General features: G+C 38.8%; 1 protein-coding gene across 1 annotated transcript in view; it reads right to left on the reverse strand.

The window, feature by feature from the left end:
• Esr1 (estrogen receptor 1) overlaps positions 1-24161 on the reverse strand; it is a 277400-nt gene that overhangs the window by 115315 nt on the left and 137924 nt on the right. Inside the window, exon 5 of the mRNA XM_033763164.1 lies at positions 23191-23520. Coding sequence (XP_033619055.1) covers positions 23191-23520 — 330 coding nt within the window. The remainder of the gene's footprint in view (positions 1-23190; positions 23521-24161) is intronic.

Here is a 24161-nt window from a genome sequence, read left to right on the forward strand (position 1 = left end):
CTCTCTCTCTCTCTCTCTCTCTCTCTCTCTCTCTCTCTCTCTCTGCTAACATAGGAAGCAAATGTAATGGACTTTTGTAGAAATAGAGGAAACCATAACCCATACACCAAAAGGAACAAGGTTCTTCCTAGAAGCCAAAAGTTCTCAAACAAAAAGCATTTCCATCAAACACTCGCCAGGGAAATTCATTAAAACACTGCACTGGGAAAAGCTTGGAGAACTGCATCCTTCCCCCATTTGTCCCAGTAAACCTGGGCCTTTGGCCTCCATGCAAAGCCTGAGCTCTGCTTGCTAAAGCCAGGGGATCCAAACTACGGAATTTCATGCCCAAAGCTTTCAAGGCCAGACAGGAACAAAGACACTCCAGATCTGTATTAAGGAAAGGTAAAAAGAAATTCATCAAGAAGACAACATTGACCAAGTCCATGAAAAGTGAGTCTTCTTCATTGGCGTCCCCTGCTTGCTTTCAGCATCAATACAAAGGTTTGCCTGCAAGAGGAAGTGTTCTACCCACTGATCAGGAACCAAGTCAGCTCACCCAGTGTGGGGCGAGGCATGGCAGGTGAACAGATTCATACACCACTGTGAAAGCCTTGACCAACTGCCCATCCAACCTTGACTCTGATTAACAAGAATGAATAATGAAAACAGAACACCATGACCACTCGGGAAGAAAACCAAAAGCAAGCAAGAAAAGTCATGGGGGGGCAATAAATCAAGAAAAAGTAGAGTAAAGATAATTCTGGGAATAGAATAATATTTTAAATATTCTCGTTTCCATTCTCAGACAGACTGCAACAGTTTATTACATCTATAAAACAAGAGAAAACTGCAATAAAAAAAGAATGTAGTAGTATTGGATTCTTTCCCTTCACAGTCCTTATTTCTCACCTTATTCTAAATAAGGAAATGCAAAGCAGAATCATCATGGAGATGTGAGTAGCAATAACTTGAAGTGACATTTTCTGGCCCAACTACAAAGAGTGACGGCAAAAATGAACCTGGGAGTTAAGGGTGGTGATGAAGGGTAGAGAGTAGGGCATGATGATGCTGCAGGTGATGGCTGCTGGGCCTAGAAGAGACTCGAGAACAACAACCAGACATTTATCCCATTGTATCGGTTACCATTCTCAATGCTGGGGGACTACACAGCCAACATCCACAACTTAAAGGAGAAAATGGTTTATTTGACTCATGATTTCATGGGCTTCAATCCATGACTGGCTGACTCCAAGGCAGAAACATCATGGCGGAGGCATAGGGTAAACAAAGTTGCTGAGTTCATGGAAACCATGAAACAGTGCAGGCCAGCAGGGCCAGAGACGAAGGGGCCAGTAACCAGGTAGAGTCCTATGGTCACTCCTCCAAGATCCACCCAGTCATCAGAAATGTCTTTTACTATTCTCCTGCATATCTCTTCAGCCTATCGAACTGGCAATCCAACTTAACTGTCACCCCCATCATGTTCTGCATTCGCTATTCTGATTACTTGCAAATTCTTCCCAGGTGTTGTAGGATATAAAAGTAAAGTTTCAGGGGAAAAAAGTAGAATACCAAAATCAGATTCTTAGAAATTAAAAAATATCATTGCCAAAATGGAAAATAAAAACACAGACTGAATAGTAAAATCTACATGACTGAAGATCTTGTTGGTGGTGTCCAGCTCACAGTATCCTCAACGTGCATGGAGCAAACAAAGACAGAAATATAACAGACAGTCTTATGGACATAGGAGAGTCACAGGGATTTGAGATCTGTCAAAAAGATGTTCAAAAAGGAGAGAATAGAGATAATAAAGGGGAAATATCAAAACATCACACAAAATTCCACAGAGCTGTAAAAAGGAATGAAAAGCCTATTAAAGATTAAATGAAAGCAACACTCACACCCAGAGATTTGACCCAGGAGTTTTATTGTTTAGAGGATAAGGAAAAACTTTCTAGAAGAACAAGGAAAGCAACTCCAAAGAAGTAAGACTCCAACCAATCCCTGGAATTTCTCATTTATGGCAATGGATTCTAGAATGCAGGTGCAATATCCTCAAAGTTTTAAGGAGAAAAGATTTGAATATAGAATTTGATATGCACTCAAATTATTAGCAAACAGGAAGGCAAATTCTTTGGACACAGGGGAGATCAAAAGTTTACAACTCACCAACCCATTCTGAAAAATTACACAAGGATAGACTCTAACCATAAGTAAAGGAGTCCAAGAAAGATGAGGTATGACACAAAAATCGGTGGCTGCTGAGTTTTATTTTGAAGAAATGACCTGTATACTTGAAAAAGCCTCCTTGAGTTTCATTATTCATTATGATCATAACAGTTATACATAATGTTGTGAATGTTAACCATATGATCTTTTATATAAAGCATGAAATACTTCTTGTAACAACAGATCAGTAAGTATAAATCTTGTCAATCTAAAACAGTAATTTGGGGGAGGAAGAGAAAGATTTGGATGGAAGGACAAATGCACAAATTCGTTCTTTTCTTATAAATAACTACCATAAGATACCCCTCAAATTGATGGAACAAAAATATAAATTTAAGTGTATTATATAACAATGGGTGAGCTGAAAAACTATAATAAAAATTAACAATCAGAAGGTAAGAAAATGAAAGGAAAGGTAAACATGCTAAATTCTTTGTTTTCAATAGTGAGGTGATAGAAATAGTCAAAAAGTAAATAGATAAAAATCTATGCATTATATGATTCTCTAAGGATAACCTTACAGGCAATGAAACTGGGAGTAAACAAGAGAAGAGGAACATTTGCTTTTGAAATATAGCCTTCTAAAGTTTCTACAGTTTAGTTTTGTCTCCTCAAGACTTCATGCTATAAGGCTACCCAGGATGGCAATGCCTGGCACCTATCAAGAGCCTTTAGACAGACCCTCTGTAGAGAAACTCCTACTTCTGATCACAACTATGACCCTCTTCAGCCAGAAGAAGCCAGAATGGTCTTTGCCCTTTGCCCCCTCGCAGCAGTTATGGGTACTTCTTCAGAGGAGGGAATATTGCAGATAGCTAAGTTAATTAGATATATTGTAGGCAGTTAGACAGGGCCAGAATAGAAGAAGCCAATGTGAAGAACAGTCAAGGAGCCAACATGGAGGACAATTAAGACACATTCACTGAAGGCCAGAATTGTAAAAGGAGAGAAACTACTATACCCTTGTTCTTCCCCTGGGGATAAATAGCACTGATTGATATTCTAAGTAGGTATCAATCACCTGTGGGGGGGGCAAGGTCTTAACCCAGCCTTTCCAGGAAATATCCCTGATCCTCACCCTTACTGGAAATCCTTGTATGCTTGCTACATGACTTGCTCCCCCAGTTGACCACCATTTAATCAATATTACCCGGGTGACTGTACTTGTAATCTTACTGGCTGGCCATAGTTTTGCTCCACCTCATGCCCACCTTGTAATTTTCCATTGGATCTTAAAGTTTTGTCCCACTTTGCATCCGCCTCACCACATAGCTTTACTGCATAAAACATCTTTGAGAAACGGGATGGGTGGACAATCTATCCACTTTCTGGTCCCTCTTCTGTCTCTCTTAGGCAAAAACTTTCTTTCTCCCAATAAATGTTTCCTACTCTTCTACACTGACTTTGTTTAACATTTGTACTCATTGTTTACATAATTTTAAGCTCAATAAATATATTCAAATAAATAAGAAAACAATTACTACACTAATAACTAGCTATCCAAAAAAGGAAATTAGGAAAACAATCCCATTTATAATTGTTACAAAAAGAAATACTTAGTGATGAATTTAACTAAGAGGTGAAAGATATATACACTGAAAACTACAAAACATTGATGAAAGAAAGAAAACAAAGTTAAATGGAAAGATGTCTTGCGTTCATAGGCTGAAAGAATTAGTAGTGTTCAGACATCTATAATACCCAACGCAATTTACAGATTCAGTGCAGTCCCTATAAAAAAGTCTAATGATATTTTCCATAGAAATAAAAAAAATTTCTTTGTTTCTTGGGAAATACAGAAGAATCCAAATAGCACAAACAATATTGAGCAAAAAGAACAACAACAACAACAAAAAAGGCTCCTTGATTCCAAAATATGTTACAAGGCTATTGAAACAAAAAGCACGGCACCAGTATAAATCATGATTAAAATGAAACAATTTTAAATTATACAAATCCACATCAGGATAGCCAAGCCCAGATATAAATCCACATATATATATAACCGATTCATTTCCAACAAAGTTGCCAACAACCCAGAATCAGGAAAGGATAATTTTATTCACTAGTAGTGCAGGAAAACTTGTATATTCATATGACAGACAATGAAATAAGCCCATAAATACAAAATCATATATACAAAAATCAACTTTAAATGAATTAAAGGCTTAAACTACTAAAAGAAAACATAAGGTAAATATAATCCATGACATTGGTCTGGGAAGGAATTTTTTGGACTTGACCTTGAAAACATAGGCAACAAAAGCAAAAACAGACAAAATTATGTCAAACTAAAAGATTATGCAACTCATATACCTGACGAAGGGTCAGGATAGATAGATAGATAGATAGATAGATAGATAGATAGATAGATAGATAGGTAGATAGATAGATATTAACATTTATACACACACACACACACACACACACACACATATATATTCAAACAACTCACTAGCAAGAAAATAAATAACAATCAAAAATGGATAAAAATGGTCAAAAGTCAGAATAACTTGAGTTTTATTTTGTAGAGAAACATAATCTAAGAGGTGTTATACTTTGGTACCAAGCGTGTGGGCAATGTGGAGGTTTAAGGACTGAAGACAAACAAATGAACGAATCTGCATTCCGGATGATGGAGACACTCTATCCTCACTTTCATTTCCATAAAATCGACATTGAGGCCTTCGCCCCTGGGAAAGAGTGGAAAATTGTACATTGGAAGAAAACTAATCTGTTTCAGAGAAGATATAGAAATGAGTCCCACTCAGCACTCCTCAATCCCTGCTCAAATTGCACACATAGCTCCAGTCAGCATTGTGTTCCTCATGGTTAAAAATAAATGGAAGGTCAATTATTCATGATAAGCCTCCAAATTAAAAGCATAATAAAAGGAAAAATGGAGAAAAGGAAAGAAAGGAAGAAAGAAAGAAAAAGAAAAGAGAGGAGAAATCGGGAACAGAAGATGAGTGTTTTCATAAACATATCATGAATATGATCAAAGAGATAAAAATGACGCTCAACAGTAACACAAAACCTAGACAAAAATATGTGTATGTACTTATGATTAATTTTATATACGGTTAAAAGAAACCTTTAGAAAGCAAAGAATATTTCTTGGAAAGTAAATATAAGCCAGATGCAATATTTTTAAATTCACAGAAATAACTGAAAGATAAAATTGAAGAAATGTTTAAAAAGTAGCTATAACAGAGAATGCCCCCACAGTCTCTGTGTTCCAAAGCGGGGATTTTGGAAAGTGGCTGGACCGTGGGGGCGCTGTGCTTTTCAGTGCATCAGTACACTGACAAATCCACAGCCCAACGTACTGTTAGGAAATAGGGCCTGGACAGAAGAGGCAGGTTACTGTGGGATGTGACCTGGAAAAGGGTATGTATCCCTCCCCAGCTCCTCTCTTCACACTCTGCTTCCTGGCCACAGTGATGTGAGCACCTCTTCTCTGGCAGATCTTTCCAGGGTACTCTTCCTGCCTTGGAGCCAGCCAACTAAACCCTCTCTTTCCCTAAGCTGTGGTTATCAGACATTGTGTCTTAGCAATGGGAAAATGACTGAAATGGTAGCTCTGCCCTTCCTTCTCTACATAAAAAGAAATAAGAAACTAGAAATTGAAAGGGTCCACTGAGTGTGCGCCCAGCACACTGAATGAAAATAGACACGTAATTATAAAAGAGAAATGAGCCAACAGGATTCTATGTGGGAAGAGATTGTGGTAGAAAGTCACATACTTTTCTTTGGTTAGTTAGTGTGGTTTGGCCTTTTTCCTTGATTGAGGCTTTGATTTGTGTGGGAAAGAAATCCCAATCACCACTGAATTTCTGGTAGGATTCTGATGGTAAAAAATTCTATTTGAAAGGAAATTTCATTAATCAGGAGCCCAACATTCACAGCTGGGATATGTACTGGCAGTTGGGATCATCCCAAAGCAGGTGGAGGAGATTGGAGCAGAAAACCCTTTTGGCAGTTCTGGTGGTGTCCTCTGGGAAAGCAGAGTATAGCTAGGTGTGCTCTGACAACCCACTTCAGCTTTAAGCAACTACGGAAAAGCTCCCTTATCAGCCTCCTAGAGGGCTTCAGAGAAGGCAGAACCCTAAACACTCATGCACAGGTTTGAAGAACTGGACTTCAAGGACGCCCTTGCAGCCACAGAAATCCTGAAAGATGCAAGAAGCTCCTGATCCTGATATAAGGTAGTCATCATCTCATGGCCTTACTCATTGTCAGTTACCCCTACATACTAGAAGTCACTCTCCCTCCTTCGCTACTGATTTTTCCAAGGGTATTCCTTCAAATCTCCTCTCATGTGCAGTGCGGTCCTTCTCTTCAGTGGCCCTACTTAATTTCCAGAGCTATTGTTCAGATAGTTACCCCTACATACTAGAAGTCACTCTCCCTCCTTCGCTACTGATTTTTCCAAGGGTATTCCTTCAAATCTCCTCTCATGTGCAGTGCAGTCCTTCTCTTCAGTGGCCCTACTTAATTTCCAGAGCTATTGTTCAGATTAAATCCAACTCTCTGCTAGTTATGCATGTGGCTGACTGAAGACACATCAACATCTCCACCACCAGAATTTCAGGTAGGTCCAAAATACAAGCTCTATCCCGATGCATTTCCTCTCCCTTTTCTGGAAGACCACTTTGCACCTACACCTGCCACCCAGCCTCTCACATCTCCCCTATCCTAGCACTGCACCAATGATTCTGCGCCCATTTCCTAAGAATTGAAGCATTCGGAGGAGAACGTCATAGGACCACACACCACACCCCCACCCTGAGCACCAACCGTATCCCTACTCAGCTTCCCTACCTACACTCTTCTTGGACGCAGTCCCTCTTCTGTGCATCAACTACCTCTCTCCTGTTTTCTTAATGATGTCGGAGGGACTCTTTCCTTCTCCCTCCTTTGAAAGATCGGTTCTACTTACTCTTCCCAATTAGCCTTCCTCCCATTTTCTCAAGAACTCATTCAAATTATGCCTCCGCCCCTTCCCTCTATTGACACAGCTCTTCATGAGATGAACATTTACCATTCTCACGGTACTTAGCCTAACAGCAACATTTGGCGTGGTTAATTATTTTTTCCTCTTTGTATTTATTTCAAAATGCCAGTCACCCTCCATTGCCAGCTCCTCCTCTTCTCCCTGACTTAGTCTGAGCATCCCAGGTCTCAGTTCTTGGTCTTTTCTCCTTTCTGTAATGAGGATATATAACTATACCATGTCCAGACCCACTTCCAAGTGGTGGGCATCTCCCCTCAAGTTTTCTAAACCACCTCAGACGCAGCATGGCCAACCCTGATCAACTTTTCCTCTTCAAACACTTATTTTACCTGTAGATTTCTCCAGATCAGTTGTTGGCAATTCTCCGTTCTAATTCTTCAGGCCAAAACCCACTACACCCAGCCCATCAGGGAGATTCAGTCAGTTCTATCTTAGGGTATGCTCCACATCTGACCCCCACCCCCTTTATTGCTTCTCTATTCCCAGTCTCTACAGAACTTCATTTCTCACTCAGGTTGCTGTACATTATACCCCTGAGTGAGGAGGACTTGCTCCTCACTGCACTCCCTGCCTCAGCGCTTGACCCCCTTTGGGTCCCTTTTCAGTCCAGCAGCAATGTGAACACTAGTAAAACATAAGTCTTGCCATGAGTCCCCCTTTTTCTTAGAACAAAAACAAAATCATACTTCCTACAGGGACTTTCATGACCTCCCACTCTCTACCTCTCTGACTGTATTTTCTCCCATTATTATATCCCTCTGCTGCAGTCATACTGGCCTCCTTCCTGTTCTTAGAATATTCTAGAACTGCTCTTGCTGGCCCTTGGTGTGGAATGCTACCACCTCCAATGGCCAGCTCTCTCACCTCCTCCCACAAGTGTCATTCACAGGTTCTCTTATACGTTCTGTTCTAACCTGACCCCGCATCCATCTCAGCACCCCTGCTCCAAGATCTCTAGTTCTTGTTTTCCTTTGTCCACTCTGTCAGCTTCCATGAAAAAGAAGTCAAAGCAGGACATGGTGGTGCATGCCTGTAATCCCAGCACTTGGGAGGCTGAGGCAGGAGGATCACTGTGAGTTTGAGACCAGCCTGGGCTACATAGTGAATTCCAGGTCAGTCTTACCTACATAGTGAAACCCTATCTCAAATAAAACAAAACAAAACACACACACACAAAAAAACAAACACAACAACATCAAAAAAAGAAGTCAATTTGCCTATTGTATTTCCCTTTTTCCTACCTCCTCTCTAGACTGCAGCACCTTGGAGGAAGGGCTCAATGTATTCCAAGCATCTAGAACAGTGCCATGCTTATAGCATGTTCAGTGGCTACTGATACAAACAGCAAGTCAGAAAGAAATCTGTAGCTGGCATTTCCAAACATGCTATAGTCTCATAGAGGCAGTGTTTCTCTATACTTTTTAAGTGTGGAGATTCCATTTGAACAAAAAGTCTGAGAACCTATCCCTAATATCCTCCCAGACTATGGCTTAGATTTAAAATGTGGTCCCAAAGTCTCCTGTGTTTTGAGATGGGGCCTTTAGAAATTGATTTGGTCATAGAGGTGTTATATTTGTCAGAGGATTAGTCTATTAATGGATTCACAGGTAAATGTGCTGCCAGAAGGAAGGATCCAGTCAGAAGAGAGGAGTCACTGGGGAGTGACCTGGAAGAGTATATTCCTATCCCTAGCTTCTTTCTCTCTTTCTTCTCTCTAACCACCAAGGATTGAACAGTTGTCCTCCACCATGCAATTTTTTTTTCTGCCTTGGGGAAAGAACCTATCCAATGGATTGAGCCCTTTGAAACCATGAGCCAAAATCGATCTCTCCTCCTTAACGTTATGGGTATTAAGTATTTTGTCCTAGTAATGAAAAAGTGAGCAATACAATTTTTAGTGAGTCTTGATTGAAAAAGTATTTAATAACCCCTAAATATTGGGATCAATAATGCATTTAGTAATTCACAATTTTATTAACCAAATGCCATTCAAAAATATTTCACAAGTATCTGTGATGTGCCAGGCACTGTTCTAGAACTGGAAATATAACAGCAAACAAAATGGATATAGCCTTTTCTGATGGTTTCCATAAGTTTGTAAATATCTGAACACATAGGCCACACATATATAAGTCATGTTGTTCTATGATTGGTGTTCATAAAAGTGGTGGACATCTTACATGAACGCGTATGTCTTATCAGGGTAATTATTACCTCTGAGGGGCAAAAAGTTAATTCTGGAGATCAAGAAGTTTATTATTACAGTGGTTTATGGTCTTCTAAGCTCACCCTACCTGATGAGATAGTACTTAGTATTTTATTGATCTCATCAATATCAAACTCATTTCAATTCAGTTCATTTTTGATCTTGGGGAAGGGAAGAGGACACTAATGGGGGAAAAAAATACTGAGACACTCTACTGTCACGTGCGAGGCTCCCTGGGTTCACGGATCTCACTGTCAGCACTAAGGATCCAGGAAGACTCCACAGCTCAGTTTTGCACCATTTGAGGATTGAAGGTCTGCTCCTTCCTCCATAGCTAGTGACTAAGCAGGAGCCACCCACAGTGCAACACTGCCATGGGGACACTTCTGTGGCATGATGGGACACGCAGATGAAAGAAAAGACATGACTGAGAAACAAGGAAAGAAGCTGTGATTACTTAGCCTAAATGTTTTTTAAAAAGAAAGATTCATGAGAAAATAGATGGTTGTGGTTGTTCACAGGTAGAAAAATGTGTGTGCACCAGTGATTCCTAACAATTGAGAGCATTATGCTTTCTCCAATGACTAAGTGATCTTTTACTAAGTTTGATTAATAGAATAATTCAAATGAAGATTGAAGAACCAAGCCAAAGTTCTGCACCTGAGCCTGTGAGGGCTGAAGAGGTGCAAAAGGAACATTTCCAGTGAAAAGTGTAGGCAAGTTCCTACATCCATGGGTGTTTGTGTTCACCCACTTAGGTGAGCGATCCAAGCCCTCCTCACTCTCCTCTGCACCTTACTCTACTCTCCTTGCCAATGGCAGCACCCCTGCAGATGCATAGAACATCTCTATAGCTGCATATACACACACTCACATGCACTTGCAGAAATGTTGTCTCTTCCAACGGAAGTAAAATTCCACTTCAAATTCATCACTGAATCTCCAAAGGGGAAAAAGCAGATAGTTGAGGTTATCAAAGACACTGGCTGTCAGTCACCCAGAGGCTGGGCTCTGGGTCTCAGTGTGGTGATGCTTCCTGAGGACATGTAGGTAGTGTTTCTTCACCATTGTGCTCTGAATGCATTCTCTTATGGAGAGAAAAATTCTCCTTCAGTATAAGAACTGTTCTCAAAGGCAAGTATGAATGTGTGCATTTTGATTTCTAATGTATATTTTTAAACCTCTGCACACAATGCTGCCAGATGTGTACAAAATCCCAAAAGTCCAGAAGTTTGAAAGGCAGTTTTTCACAGACCCTTCAGTTGACACTTAATTCTCCTGATGACCAGCGGCAGCACCCCGATTACTGTTTGAATTGTTAAAAAGTTAAAAGCCGGACTCTGCTGCTCTGCCACTGCTTAGCTCACCACGTGCTCGGGAAAGTCACTTGTCATCTTGTTGCCTCTCAGTTTTTCTCTCTGTAAAATGTCCATTTTACCAAATTCATAGGGGTGTCATGAAAATAATAATCGATAAGTGGGAACTTTCTTTTTGCTCTAATATGATCTTAGCATCTCTTTACTGTTATTGTTCACAGGCATGTGCCACCACACCCCAGCCTAGGTTCTGATTCTTTCTTAAAATGATGTTCTGACTCTGCAAGTCATATTCATTAAACAGCATATGCAAACCTGGGTTATGATTTTTAGTTTACTGTCATAGCAGAGATTGCTATTTGCCTGCCAAATACCCATTCAATTCTTCCTATTAATAGAACTTAGATTTTATTCCAGGTACAAGGGAATGCTACAGCTTACATTACTGGGTTCTTTGTGTGAGACGTAGCCTAAGTCCTGACCAAGGGTTATAAAAGGAAGAGCTACATAAGATTTCCAGGAAGGCTCCTTCCAACAAATGGCTTCAGTAGAAAAGTATGTCCCTGGTGGCTTCCCATATCCTGCTTTTCTGCTGTCTACAAAGCAGCTGTTAGGACTGAAGCCCCAGAAGCCACCATGCACTGACCTTAAGAATGAATGCTTTATGCCAGGTAATGGGATAGGAAATGAGAAAAATTGGGGGTTCTTTTGGTATGCAACTAGCACACCACTGGGAAATGCAGTTCAGGTTCTTTTATGTGAAAGAATGTTTCATCTTGTTTAAGCAACTTATGTTTGGGATCTCTTGTTACATGTGGTTGATTGTAATTCTAAAATAGTTATATTTTAAGTAGGATTTATTCTTCAGTAGATATTATTTCTTACCTCTATATTTTCCTATTTCATTTAGATATTTGTATCCATACATACTTTAAGCTTGTCAGATAACTTAAGCATTTAAATATAGCCAAAATCTCCAGTTAAAGTTAACTTGGAAAACTGATAGGAGTTGATATACTTCAGGAAATGTTTCCTTTCACTAAGTGTAACACTATGTAAAAGCCAAGAAAAAAATGAAAGCAAAGGAACAACAATCAGATTTCAATTACTTTGATTAATGAGCCAAGATTATTTGAAAAGAAAAACATATAACATGAACACAGATTGTATAACATAAGTAAAGTGAAAATGCATTTTGAAGCTGTCTTCTATCCTAGTTTTGCAAAATTCTGGGCTATCTAATGCTTTTATCGCATAGTTTAATGATAGTCCTTCAGGCCGGTGCGAGGTTGTATATAGCTACAATCCCAGCACTCGGAAGGCTGAGGCAGGAGGATTGCTGCAAGTTTGAGGACAGCCTCAGCTACATAGTGATTTCAGGGCCAGTTTAAACTACAAAGTGAAGCCCTTTCTTTAAAAAAATGATAGTCCTTCAAAATTATAATCAAAATTAATTAACATCAAAACCCTCAAAGCTAATGAGAATAAATGACAGTACTAAATAAGTACTAAATATATTTTGTGAGGCCTGCATTTTCCCTAAGGTAGGTTTGTGTTCTTATCTTGACGCAATACACAGAAACTCATGGTAATGTATATGTCACATGGTAGGAGAGGAAGAAGAGAAGGGTTTTCATTTTCCACTCAAAGAATGACAAGGGGCCAGGGATTTAGCTCAGTGGTTCCATTGCCTGCCTCACAAGCACAAGGTTCTGAGTGTGATCCCCAGTACCAAAAAAGAAAAAGAATGATAAGAGGCTACAGCCCTTTAAAAATATATATTCATGTTTTCACAGAAGAGAATGTTCTAAAATTCAAATTGTTTATCTAATGCTAAACTTCTCTACTTATTAACCTGTCTGCCTGAGAGTCTCATCGACAAGATGAACATGACGGAAAAGTGAAAGTTCTCAGCTGAGTTAGTACAGGCACAATGCTTTGGGCAGTGTCTCACGCAGTTAGCCACCATGTCACTTAGCTTTCTATCCCTGAGACAATCCGCTTCAGGAGGAGCAACTTATTTTGGCTGAGGGCTTCAGAGGTTTCTGTCCATGGTTGCTTGGCCCCATCACTGTGTGACAAGACAGAACATCCGGGTGAGGAGGGTGTAGCAGAGCAAAGCTCCTCACCTTGATGCGGCCAGGAAGAGAGGAGAGGAAGGGAGCAGGGACAAGATGCCTTCACACCTCCTGTGACCCACTTCCTCTAGGCCCCTCCTCCTGTTGTTTCTACTGTCCCCCAACCGTCCATTCAATCATCAGTCCATCCGTTAATTAACCCACTGTCGAGATTAAAACCCTCGTTCTCAAATCAATTCTCAAAAATTCCATCTCTGAACATTGCTGTACTGAGAACCAAGCCCTCATTATTTGAGCCTTTGGGGAGCGTTTCATCTCCAAACCTTAACAGTCACTATTCGTAGTCACTATTTGCAGCACATAGGCAGCCCCACTTCTCCTCCCCAAGCTTACAAGAGACAGATGATAGATCACAGCATTCACATGCTTTATGCAGTAACTGGGATAGTCACATAGAAGTTCTCGGCAGGCAGAGATTTTGACAAATTTGTTCTCCGGTGCATTCTCACACACAGAACAACACCTGGCACAAAGGAGGAAATTACTCATTAAATTACTGTTAAATCAATGAAACTGTTTGTGCTCTTACTGCACAAAAATGCTCCATAGGAGCCTAGGGTGAAACTTGTTTCTATTTATTTGTTCCACTCCACTTCACTGGTTTACAAACTTATCTTCGTGAAAAATGTACGTATTTATATCTAGAAGTCAAATTTAAAGTTTAGATACAGAAATCACTTCTGAATTTAGAATCACTTCCATCTGTTTCTTTTTGCCATACATTATGGTTTATATCTGGAAAGTCCCCCCTAAAGGCCTACCTACGGGTTAAAGGTTTGGTCCCCAGCCTGGCATTGCTGGGAGGCGAGGCCTTGTGGGAGGCCTCTAGATCCCCGGGCACAGGCTCTCAAAGGGTTTGGTGGGGCCCTCATCTTTCCTGCTCTTTTTCACTTCCTGACCATGAGATAAGCGATTTTTCTCTGTTTCAATTCCCTCTGTGATGTGCCCCCACTGGTCCCAAGCAATAGGGCCAACACAGCATAGACTGAAATTTCTAAAACTGTGAAACAAAATATAGACTTTCTCTTTAAAAGTTGATTATCTCAGTATTTCTTAGAGTGACAGAAAGAGGACGAACACACTGTGCAATGTCTGTTTTCTCTTCATCCAAGTTGCATATTATATCTCTATTTTTACCCTAATAAAATATACTTAACGTAAGGCTTACTATTTTAATCAGCTTGAAGCATACAGTGCAGTGGCACTAAGTATGTTCACACTGTTGTCTAACTGTGACTTCTATCCATCTCTAAAATATGCCTTCTTTTACATTTATTAAAAATAGTTCAGTCAAATCATAAATTGATAACTGTGCTAATAATAACCATGTACTTTTTTTGATAATCACCATCATGATACAGATTCTGTCGGATTAGTCATGCTATTTATTAGGCAAGACAATTAAAGATATCTAAATAAATAATTGTGATTTCACAAGATCAGGATGATGAGTTTTGATATGCGTGTACTGGATACTAGTTGACTATTTGATTGTATTTTATTATACCTCAATGTCTAATCTTTTAAATTGGAAACTTTTCATAACCAGTCTCAGCTTCTACTTACAGAAACCCAATGCTAAGGCAGCACTGTTCTGGATCACAGTTTAGGGAATTTCAAGATCCACTTAGGAAAAGATATTGTACTTTTCAGAGCATATTTCTGAATTGTTGACAGCAATAAAAAAAACAAAAACCTGACTGTATTCCATTTCTGCCTCACCAATATAAGAAGGGAAACACTGACACGCAGAACTTGAATACATGCTTCAGCAAATATCCTCCAGGAAGAATAAGGGCTCAGGCTCTCAAAAGAATTTTTAAATTCAAAGCATTTACCTACTAGTTTGAAATGCCCTAAGCAAATTTAGGAAAACATCTTGACCAGGTAGAAAGAACCACGTTACAATATGACATACTATTCCATGAGACAATTTTAACACCCTGTAAAGAGGGAACTACCCAGCATTTATTAGATTTCATGTTTATAAAATAGTCACATAATAGACACACAGTACTGAAAGAGTAATTTTAATTCCCTCCAGAGAAGGGCACTGCCACTATTTTATTAAATGTCACTTTTCTTTAGTAATGACACTTCTGTTTTTCTCCATTATCTTGTTAAGGGATCTGCTAGGCACAACTAAGTGATAAACCCAAGACCAAAAGGAGATCCAGGTTAGACTATCTGAAGAATTTTGAAACATAACATAAATTTTAACATATAAGCAAGCTACTTAAAAAGAAGAATATTCTTAAAAGAAGTATCCGATTCACAGTTGAGAATAGGCTAAGGATATAGTTCGGAAAGAGAGTGTTTAGCATGCAGCGAGCATTGGGTTCAACTCCCAGCAACAAATGATCAGTCAATCAATTGATCAGTGGACTTGAAATTGAGAAAACCATGTGGAGTAGTTTAGTGATCTCAGATAACAGAATTGAAACCCAAAGAAGCCCTGGAACTAAGGGCGCCCAAGCAGAAACAGTTCATTAAGTCACTTATGCTTTTGAAGAAGATGAAGTGAACACTAAGCAGAGGTGAAATATTAACACCCAAGTTGTCTCTCCCTTGGTGTTCATGCTCAAATACCATGCGCCATGAAAAGACTTCACTTTTTCTAATTCATTGCCCTCTGTGTGACCAAACAGATGGGGAATGAGCACCTGTTCCCCAATGGCTCTCACCTTTCAGCTATGACTTAATAGGAAAGAATGTTACACTCTCTGACCTAGGAAATAAATCATCTGCTCTATGGGAATGGAGCAGATATCTACGATACATTTCTTCTGGTACATGTTCTTTTCAATCTGTCTCAATGTTCAACTACTTGCTAGAGGTAGTGGATATATTTTTCATACTGACAATAAAATGCTTAACATGAGTACTTGACAGGTGGGGGTGGGGTTATAGAAAAAAGTACCACAAATAAACTAATTTTTATATTGAACAGAGCCCTATGTTTGTTTCCTGAGAAAGAGAACAATAACATCAAGTTGGTGTAAAACATACTTTAAATCTATTTAGTGAGTTTTCTCTAGAAAGATATTGATTACTGTCAATAGGTACATTATTTTCTTTTTAATTATATTCCACTATGACATTACTTCCAGTCTACTCACTGTTTTCTATAACTCCACTTTCTTAGGCCTCATTATGGCCAATACCAATTTTCTTCCTTTCTACAGCTCTCTGGTCATTAATTTCTAAAGAAAACTGACATATTACTGAGGTATAACCTCCATCCCATAGCAAAGAAGTTCAGAGTGAATTCATATTATTAAAGAAATGTGCAGTTTCAGAAAGGAAGTAGAAATCATAGTGTTCCTTTAGGGGGAAATGATCGTCAACGTAAAATAGAGGATGGGAGGGATGTAGACATTCAAACAAAAGAAAAATAAAGTGAATACATTGTGTGAAGGGGAGATTGGCAGCGGGGAAAGGATGGGCCAATGAGACTGTTTGAGTTAAGCACATAGTATTGGAAAGTAGGACACAAACGAAAACCTTTCTACAAATGTCCATCTCAAGGGCCTGTCCAAAAAAGGTTAACCTAGGGTTAGACATCCTGATACACAATCTAGTCCTATGCTTTAAGCTTTGGAGGGCATTACCACTTACTTATTAAAGTCATTGCTACATAGATAATAAGGTCCCAATGCCAAACTTTCAGTCCTTTCATGTTCTCCTGAAACTTCTGAACATCAACTTACTTGGCAACAAGGTCTTTGCAGATGTGTTCCAGTCAAGATGAAGTCCAACCTAATCCAATATGCATGGTGCCCTTACAAGAGAGAAATCTGGACACAGATACACAGAGAGAACACCAAGTGATGTCACCATAGTGGCCAAGATTGTAGAGATGCCCCTGTGAGGTAAAGAGCACCAAGGACTTCCAGCTGTCACCAGACACTTGCCCACAGGAGTCAGCTGTAGAGAGAGGCTGGCCCTCTCCACTCCTTGATTTCAGATTTCTAGCCTCCAGAACTGTTAATAAAATACATTTCTGTTGTCTTAGGCCACCCTCTTTATGATATTTTGTTATAGCAGCCCCAGCAAAATCAACGCAGGGAGTATAGCATTTTGAAACAATAGTTTACAAAAACTATTTTGGCCATGATAAATAAGATAAATGGAAGGGAAGAGAAGCTGGAACAAAAAAATATAGTTAAAAGATTGCTAGCAAGATGTACTAATTTGGTTATGGAAAAAAAAATACAATACAGCCAAGCTGATGATGTTGGAATGGTGAAAAGCATGAATCCAGAGACATTAAGGAGAAAAATCTGACAGCACACAATGAATAGGAAGCTGCAACCAGGGGAATGCGAGGTTGGATCCGAAGGAGGCCAGAGGCCCTGGAGGCCTGGAGAGGACCAGATGAAACCAAGTTTTCTGGTAAAGGGGAGAAAGGCGAGAAAGCTAGTTTGGTTTCAGGCATATTGGTGGAAGTGTGATCTTTAACTGTTGTCCTGAAGGCAGAGTGCAAGCAAAATATTTTAGTGTTTGGAACCTAGAGAAATAAACTGGGAACTCATAAGCCTAAAAATGCCTGGCAGAAGCTCTGTGTGAACTAACTCTTCCGGTTGGAAGAAGTCTTTAAAATACGTCTGTAGGTTCAACACATGGAATCAAAACAAATATGCAGCCACCTGTGTAAAAGCACCATGGGAACCCTACCTTACACTGTATCCCAGGATTAATTCAATGCTTCAAAGATATAAATGTAAAAAGGGAAAACTATGAATGCTGAAAACATCTTTCTGTTGGCTAAAATCTTTTACAAGATATTTACCAGGTAGAGGCATGGAACGTAATACTTCTGAGTCAGCTTCAAAGCCAGAAGTTAAGTGAACCACTTGGGCGAGCAGTGAAGAGAATCCACACAAGTCAATGATTAGCCAGGCCTACAGCAGATGAGCCAAGCATTCCTCTTTACAGCAAGAACTCCTTTTTTGTCTCCAAGACACAGAATATTTTAATACACTTTGTATTAGTTGCCTAGGCAGCTATGTAAAATACCTAAATAATCTGGCTTAAAAAAAAAAAGAATTGTCTCACAATTCTGAAGGCTAATGTTTGGGTAGTGTCACACTCTCTGAAGATTTTAGGAAGAGTGTTCTTGCCTCTTTTAGGTTCTGCTATTTACTGGCAAAACTTGGTGCTCCTTGACTGGTACATAAATCATTCCAGTCTCATAACTGCGTTCTCCAGAGTCTCTTCATATCAATACCACATTCCCTCTTCTATACCTGTCCAGCTCTGTGTGCAAATTTCCTTTTTAATAAGGACCCCAGTCATAGTGAATCAGGGCCCACACAAATGAACTCAGCTGATTATTGATTACCTCTGTAAAGACTTTGTTTCCAAATAAGGTCACATCCTGATGCCCTAGGAGTGAAGATTTCAACATATCTTTTAAAAAAACACAACTCAACCTATATACTCCTCGGTACCACATGAGGAATTAATGAAAGCTGATATTCTCCCAGCCAGTGTTCCCTAGCAGTGGGAAAGCCAAGACCAGTGCTCCTTATACAGTGTCCTGGGGACACCCAGCACCTGCACCTATGGTTCTTGAAAAAAACATACAGATTCTGGGACCAACCTAGACACACTAAAACAGGTCCTTGAGGACCTGCTGCAAAGAGGCCTGGATGAATAGAACTCATCTGTCAAATGATCTTAAGACAAGAAAAGAATAGGGCTTCAAGTTTCACATGCACAAAAAATCAAGCAAGTAGCTGCTTTCCTCGAGCTTCCCCCAAAGCTTTTGCAAGAGCAGTGGGAGGCTGGGCAGGGCTGGGTGCTCCAGAGGAAGCTGGGAACTACAAGTGTAGAGGGTGGCCCCCATTCATGCTGGGGTGATTCTGGCCTGGGGCTGAGGCTCTGATCGTACAATGGCTGCAAAATTTAAACAGCAAATCTTGCTTTCGGCATACACATCTGTCATACCTCTAGGTTGTCACCCACACTTCTATGTCATGTTCCTCATCCCAGTGCAAAGTTCAAAGCATTGCTTTTGAGGATAAACCCGGACAGCTGGAGAGCAGAGTCCACTGGTCTGATAGCTGGGAAGCAGAGTACCAGGTAGCCCTGCCAAGTCCCTGGAATCTCCCAGAACAGAATGTGCTCTTTGAAGATGCTTCCAAGCTCCAGATGGAGGTACTGTGCCCTCCCCTTGCCCTCTTGTTCTCATTCACTTTCAGTGACACTGAGTTCAATTTCAGTGACGCTAAGTTCAACTTCAGGGACACTAAGCAAAACTGACCTACTGACAGAACACAGAAGCCTGTTAAGGTCCCCAGAGTCGGAATGTGCACACTCCTTTGCACCCCTCCCTGCCCCTTACAAAAGAAAGGTTGGAAATGGAGTCTCAGTAAGACAGCTGCCAGAGAGACAGCAGAACAGCAGGTGGGTTCTGAACAGAGGTAAAAAGAGGAACAGCGTAGCCTTAAAGAACAATTGCGACTGATGGAAAAGTTGAGTTTTGGTAAGGCTTAGATTTCTTAACATTAAGAGTTTCCAAAGTCCTTTTTCTTTTGTTCTTTATTCAAGTCTTTCCTGAGCTGGATTTGTTGGTAATCTGAATGATGTGGTGAATATCAGAGTCTTGGAAGCTAAGCACTAGATTTGTGGGCCCTCCAGGAGCAGAAGCAGCCTCAAGCCCTAAGGGTGCTCAGGAAAACAGGCACCCTTGAGGAGCAGAAACCCTAAGCCTGGGGCTGGTGGGAGGCACTACCAGAAAAAGTGAATCCTCTACCCCTAAGCCAAAATGGAGCCAAGAGGGATACAAAGTAAAATGGTGGGGAGTCCAGATTCCTCAAGCATGGAGGAGAGAAGGACTGGCGGGAAAGGGAGGGGACAAACATTATTAAATTGCAGCTAAAAGAATGAAGAAGTTGTTAGGCAACATATTTCCTGTGGGACTAAGCTCCACAGCCATTTGTCCTTTATCTCTGCCCTGGGCCACATTCCCAGCACACCCTTCAAGAGCTGTGCCAAATGGAGGTGACAGTTGGTGACATCTCTCTGGTGAAAACAATCAGATCTATTCCACGAACACTAAACCTAAGAATGAACCACCCTATGATGAAACTGTGATGCTGATTTTAAAAATATAACAACTCTGCAGTTATATGTTTTCCTTTTTGACCTGTAGTTAAATAATGTTACATTTATGGACTAGTTTCCTTTCCTGTAGAATAGTAATAAATGAAGATTTAATGATACAGTTCCTTTAAAAGTAAATCTTCATTCATGGATAGACTATAAAGTATCTATCAGAGATTGGTAAATTCAGAGCAAACACAAAGCTACTTCTATAGCTAGACATGTATAGATATTATGGCATGTGCTATTTTTAAAAATCATCTTTCGCAGAGCTCAATCAGTAATTTTTATCATCCTTTTTGATGCTATTGTTTTTAAATTAGAAAGGAAAAAAATAATTTCTTGAAGTCATCATTAGCCAGATCTAACACAAGTTCTTTATAGACTGGAACTTGACTGTGATATTTTATGATGTATTTTATTCTACAGCTCTTCACATCTTTTTTTTGTAGTAAAGAGAGATATCAAGTCAAAAATAAAATATTTTTAAGACAAAAATAACTTCAACTTATGATCAGCAACACTTGAAAATTTGGACAATATTCTCTTAGGAACATAATTTCTAGAATTGTGAAATAGCCCCAAATATTGATTATAGTTACTGAAATTCACCACTCAAAATGAAAACCATTCACAGTTTCTGTTATATTAATAGCCATTCTGAACAAGAGCCAAATGTTCTACACAGGTTTTTGTATTATAGAGCTGATTCCAAGTCCCAGGTGCCCATAGAAATCTTTGTTTTTTTGTTTTGTTTTGTTTTGTTTTCCTATTCTTACTGATGACATTTTTCTATTTCTAGTTTTTAAAATTATTTTTGTTATTTTCAAATTATTAACACATAATATAACATTTATATGCAATTTTCAGTGAGAGCTTTTTTTTTGGTAACAGGGATTGAATTCAGGTCCCTGTGCTTGGGAGACGGGTGGCGGAACCACTCAGCTAAATCCACAGCCCAGTAAGAGCTTTTTCAAAATTACAGATGGTATATGGATACATAAAAGTATTTAAAGAGGTAATGAAAAGTTTGACAATCACCTTCAGAGTTCTTCCAGATTTTTCTCTTTCCTCACTTTTCATCCTTTTAAAATCTACGAATATTTAATTCTGCTTGATTTGAAAAATAGGCTTTTGCCTTACAACAGCTATGTTCCAGTGGTGGTATACAAGCACACACTCACAGAGTCGTGAGTCACCACAACAGGAATACATCTGAGAAATGCATCCTTAGGTGATTCTGTCATTTTGTGAACCCTAAGGCGTGAATGAATTAAGATAGCTCATTACTTTATTACAAGGAGACACAATTTTACAGAATGCTGCTAACAAAAACATTGCCATGAGGTACATGACTATACATAATTTTATTTGTACCTTTATAATTCTTTCTTTTAATGATAAACTGATGAAATATAGTTTGTTCCAAGGATTTTAGAGTCATACAAGTCTTCTGAATGAACATAACAAAGTTAAAGAGTAGTTTTCCTATATAGCTCATTAATATAAATTTTTCTAATTCTGGGTTTAACATGGTTAAACATGGACATAGTATCTTTTCTTCCCTTGATTTCTGTCTCTTTTTCAGTCCTAAATTTAAAAGATTATTGTCATGAATTCTCCATTGACAAGTAATGTATTTGAAATTAATTCCAGTTTTAAATTCTCTTTAAAATTTTACAAATATAAAAATACCACATAGGAATCTATTGATAAGTATGAGAATTTTATACTTGAGTTCAAAGATGCTCTGGAAATAATACTGCCAAAATTTCATAAAGGAAAGTAAATGTTTAAAGAGCAATAAAACTTAACCATAACCAAGAGTTGGATGTCAGGAATTTGGCCACTAGTTGTTGCACACTAATGTTTTTCTTCTCTCAAAGGACAAAACAAGGCAATTAACAAATATAAAGATGGAGTAAAAACCTATTATCCCATAATATTCATAGCTCAGTTTATACATAATGGATCTATTTACTTAAGAAGTATGTAGCTGCTCAATAAAACTCTTAATGCCAAATATAGACCAGAGTTTTTGTTTGCCAGTTGCACTAACCCTGAAAAACCAAAATCTTCTCATTGATCTCTGTTTCCATGTACCCCAATCTGCACCACCCAAATCACCTGGATGGACACCTTCTAAAATGTCTGTATCACAGGATTGCTAGCTCCTTATTCAAATGTCCACATATTTATATGTTGATACAAGCAAATACCTGTGTGATTCTCTAATGCCAGACTTATGTTTGCCTAGCCTATAACATATCAGTGACCCTGGAAATGCAGGTATAAAATTCTTTATTTTTTATTTTTATAAGAAAACAATCTATGCTTCATCAGTAACAATTTCATCTTCTGAAATAAACCAAATGAAAAAATTCTCTTTGAAAATCCACTTCTCATTTGATAAATAAACCCACAAAAGAGATTTAACTCCCTCTTGCTTTGTTACAAGCTCTTGGATACTCATAATGGATATTTTGTCATGGAGAAGTCTTGTTTCCATAAGAACTAGAATTTTTTTCTCCGTGAACAAGAGCAACAATCCAGTTTTATAGGAGCACTACTTCTGAGATGATGAAGTATCATTTCAACCATGATCTTTCCGTAAGTTCCTCTCAGGACTGATGCTTTCATTTATTTCTATGGTATTTCCCTTTCTCTTCAAATATTATATTAAAAGTAGGTTGGAGATGTAATTGGTATTCAACATAAAAAGCTATTATTAGCTCTTTTCTTCATAAAGATCTTTAAAGAAAAGCTCTTTTAAGGAAAATCTGTTAATAGTTGAGATACTTTAAACAATAGTCCTCAATATTGAAAACTTTTATAGATTATTTAGTATCAAACATTTCTGATGCTATGCACATACAATATGTAATATATGTGTCATGTAGTGTCTACTCCAAATCTTTTTGGTATGTCAAATGTAAAATGGGTTAAATTATGTCATTAAAGATTTTAGCATTGTAGATTTTGATTTTTCAAATGTTATTTCTGAAATTCCAGGAAAATTACAATATAGTAATACTGAAAATTAACAAATCTTGGTGTAACCTTGAAATTAATTAAATAACAGTGTACTGTTTCTCTCCCTGCCTCACCACCCCACTTCTCCTGTGACATCATCACAAGTTCTTCGAAGTTGTTGACTCTTAAAATAAAAATCGAGCTTAGCATTCTTACCTGGCACCCTCTTTGCCCAGTTGATCATGTGAACCAGCTCCCTGTCTGCCAGGTTGGTCAATAAGCCCATCATTGAAGCTTCACTGAAGGGTTTGTTGGGATCATACTCAGAATAGATTAAGGGGGGCTCAGCCTCCAGCAATGCATTGACCATCTGATCAGCTGTCAAGGACAAGACTGGGCTGTTCTTCTTAGAGTGCTTAATTACAAGAGGGCTTGGCCAAAGGTTAGAAGCTCTCATGTCTCCAGAGGACTCATTCCTTCTCTCCTCATCATCTCTCTGTCGCTTGTATTTCAACATTCTCCCTCCTCTTCGGTCTTTCCGTATCCCTGAAAACACAAAGAAAAAACAATTAATTTATATTTCCTTCATGTAAACTTTCACTCAAAGATCAAATACACAGCTAATAATTTCTTGTTTATTAAAATCGATGTTTAGGGACACAGGCAAACTAATAAGCACTTAATAACTGGATCTCCAAAAAATAAAGAAAAAAAGGCACTGATTTGCAGAATTTTCCAATTTTGTAAATGCCACTACTGTAAGAAATTCTAGCTCACCTGTCTGACATTAAGAAGCTATGATTCCTGACGATATATGACAGTGAGTTTTTATGAGCCACAAGCTGGCTCTGACAAACATGGAACCATCAGGGTGTGTGTGTGTGTGTGCACACGCACGTGCGTGCATGTGTAACTGAGAACAGAATAGTAGTATTATTAAACTATGGTTTAACATCACAGATTGTTTCTGCTATGAATATTCTTTCAATAATAAATTAAAAGGGTATTTTTGATAATGGGGAAATGCAACAAAACAGTGGAGTAAACCCTGCAGACATGGAATCCCAACAGAAATATTCATCCATGAGAGTATTTTTAAGAGCTAAAGAAATCACAAGAGATCACAGTACCTGATTTTATCACAATAATAAAGATAGATATATTGAAGAAGGTATAAAAGAAAGAGT

Source organism: Fukomys damarensis, unplaced genomic scaffold, assembly GCF_012274545.1.
Source record: "Fukomys damarensis isolate Sample0158 unplaced genomic scaffold, DMR_v1.0_HiC HiC_scaffold_14, whole genome shotgun sequence".
Lineage (NCBI taxonomy): Eukaryota > Metazoa > Chordata > Mammalia > Rodentia > Bathyergidae > Fukomys > Fukomys damarensis.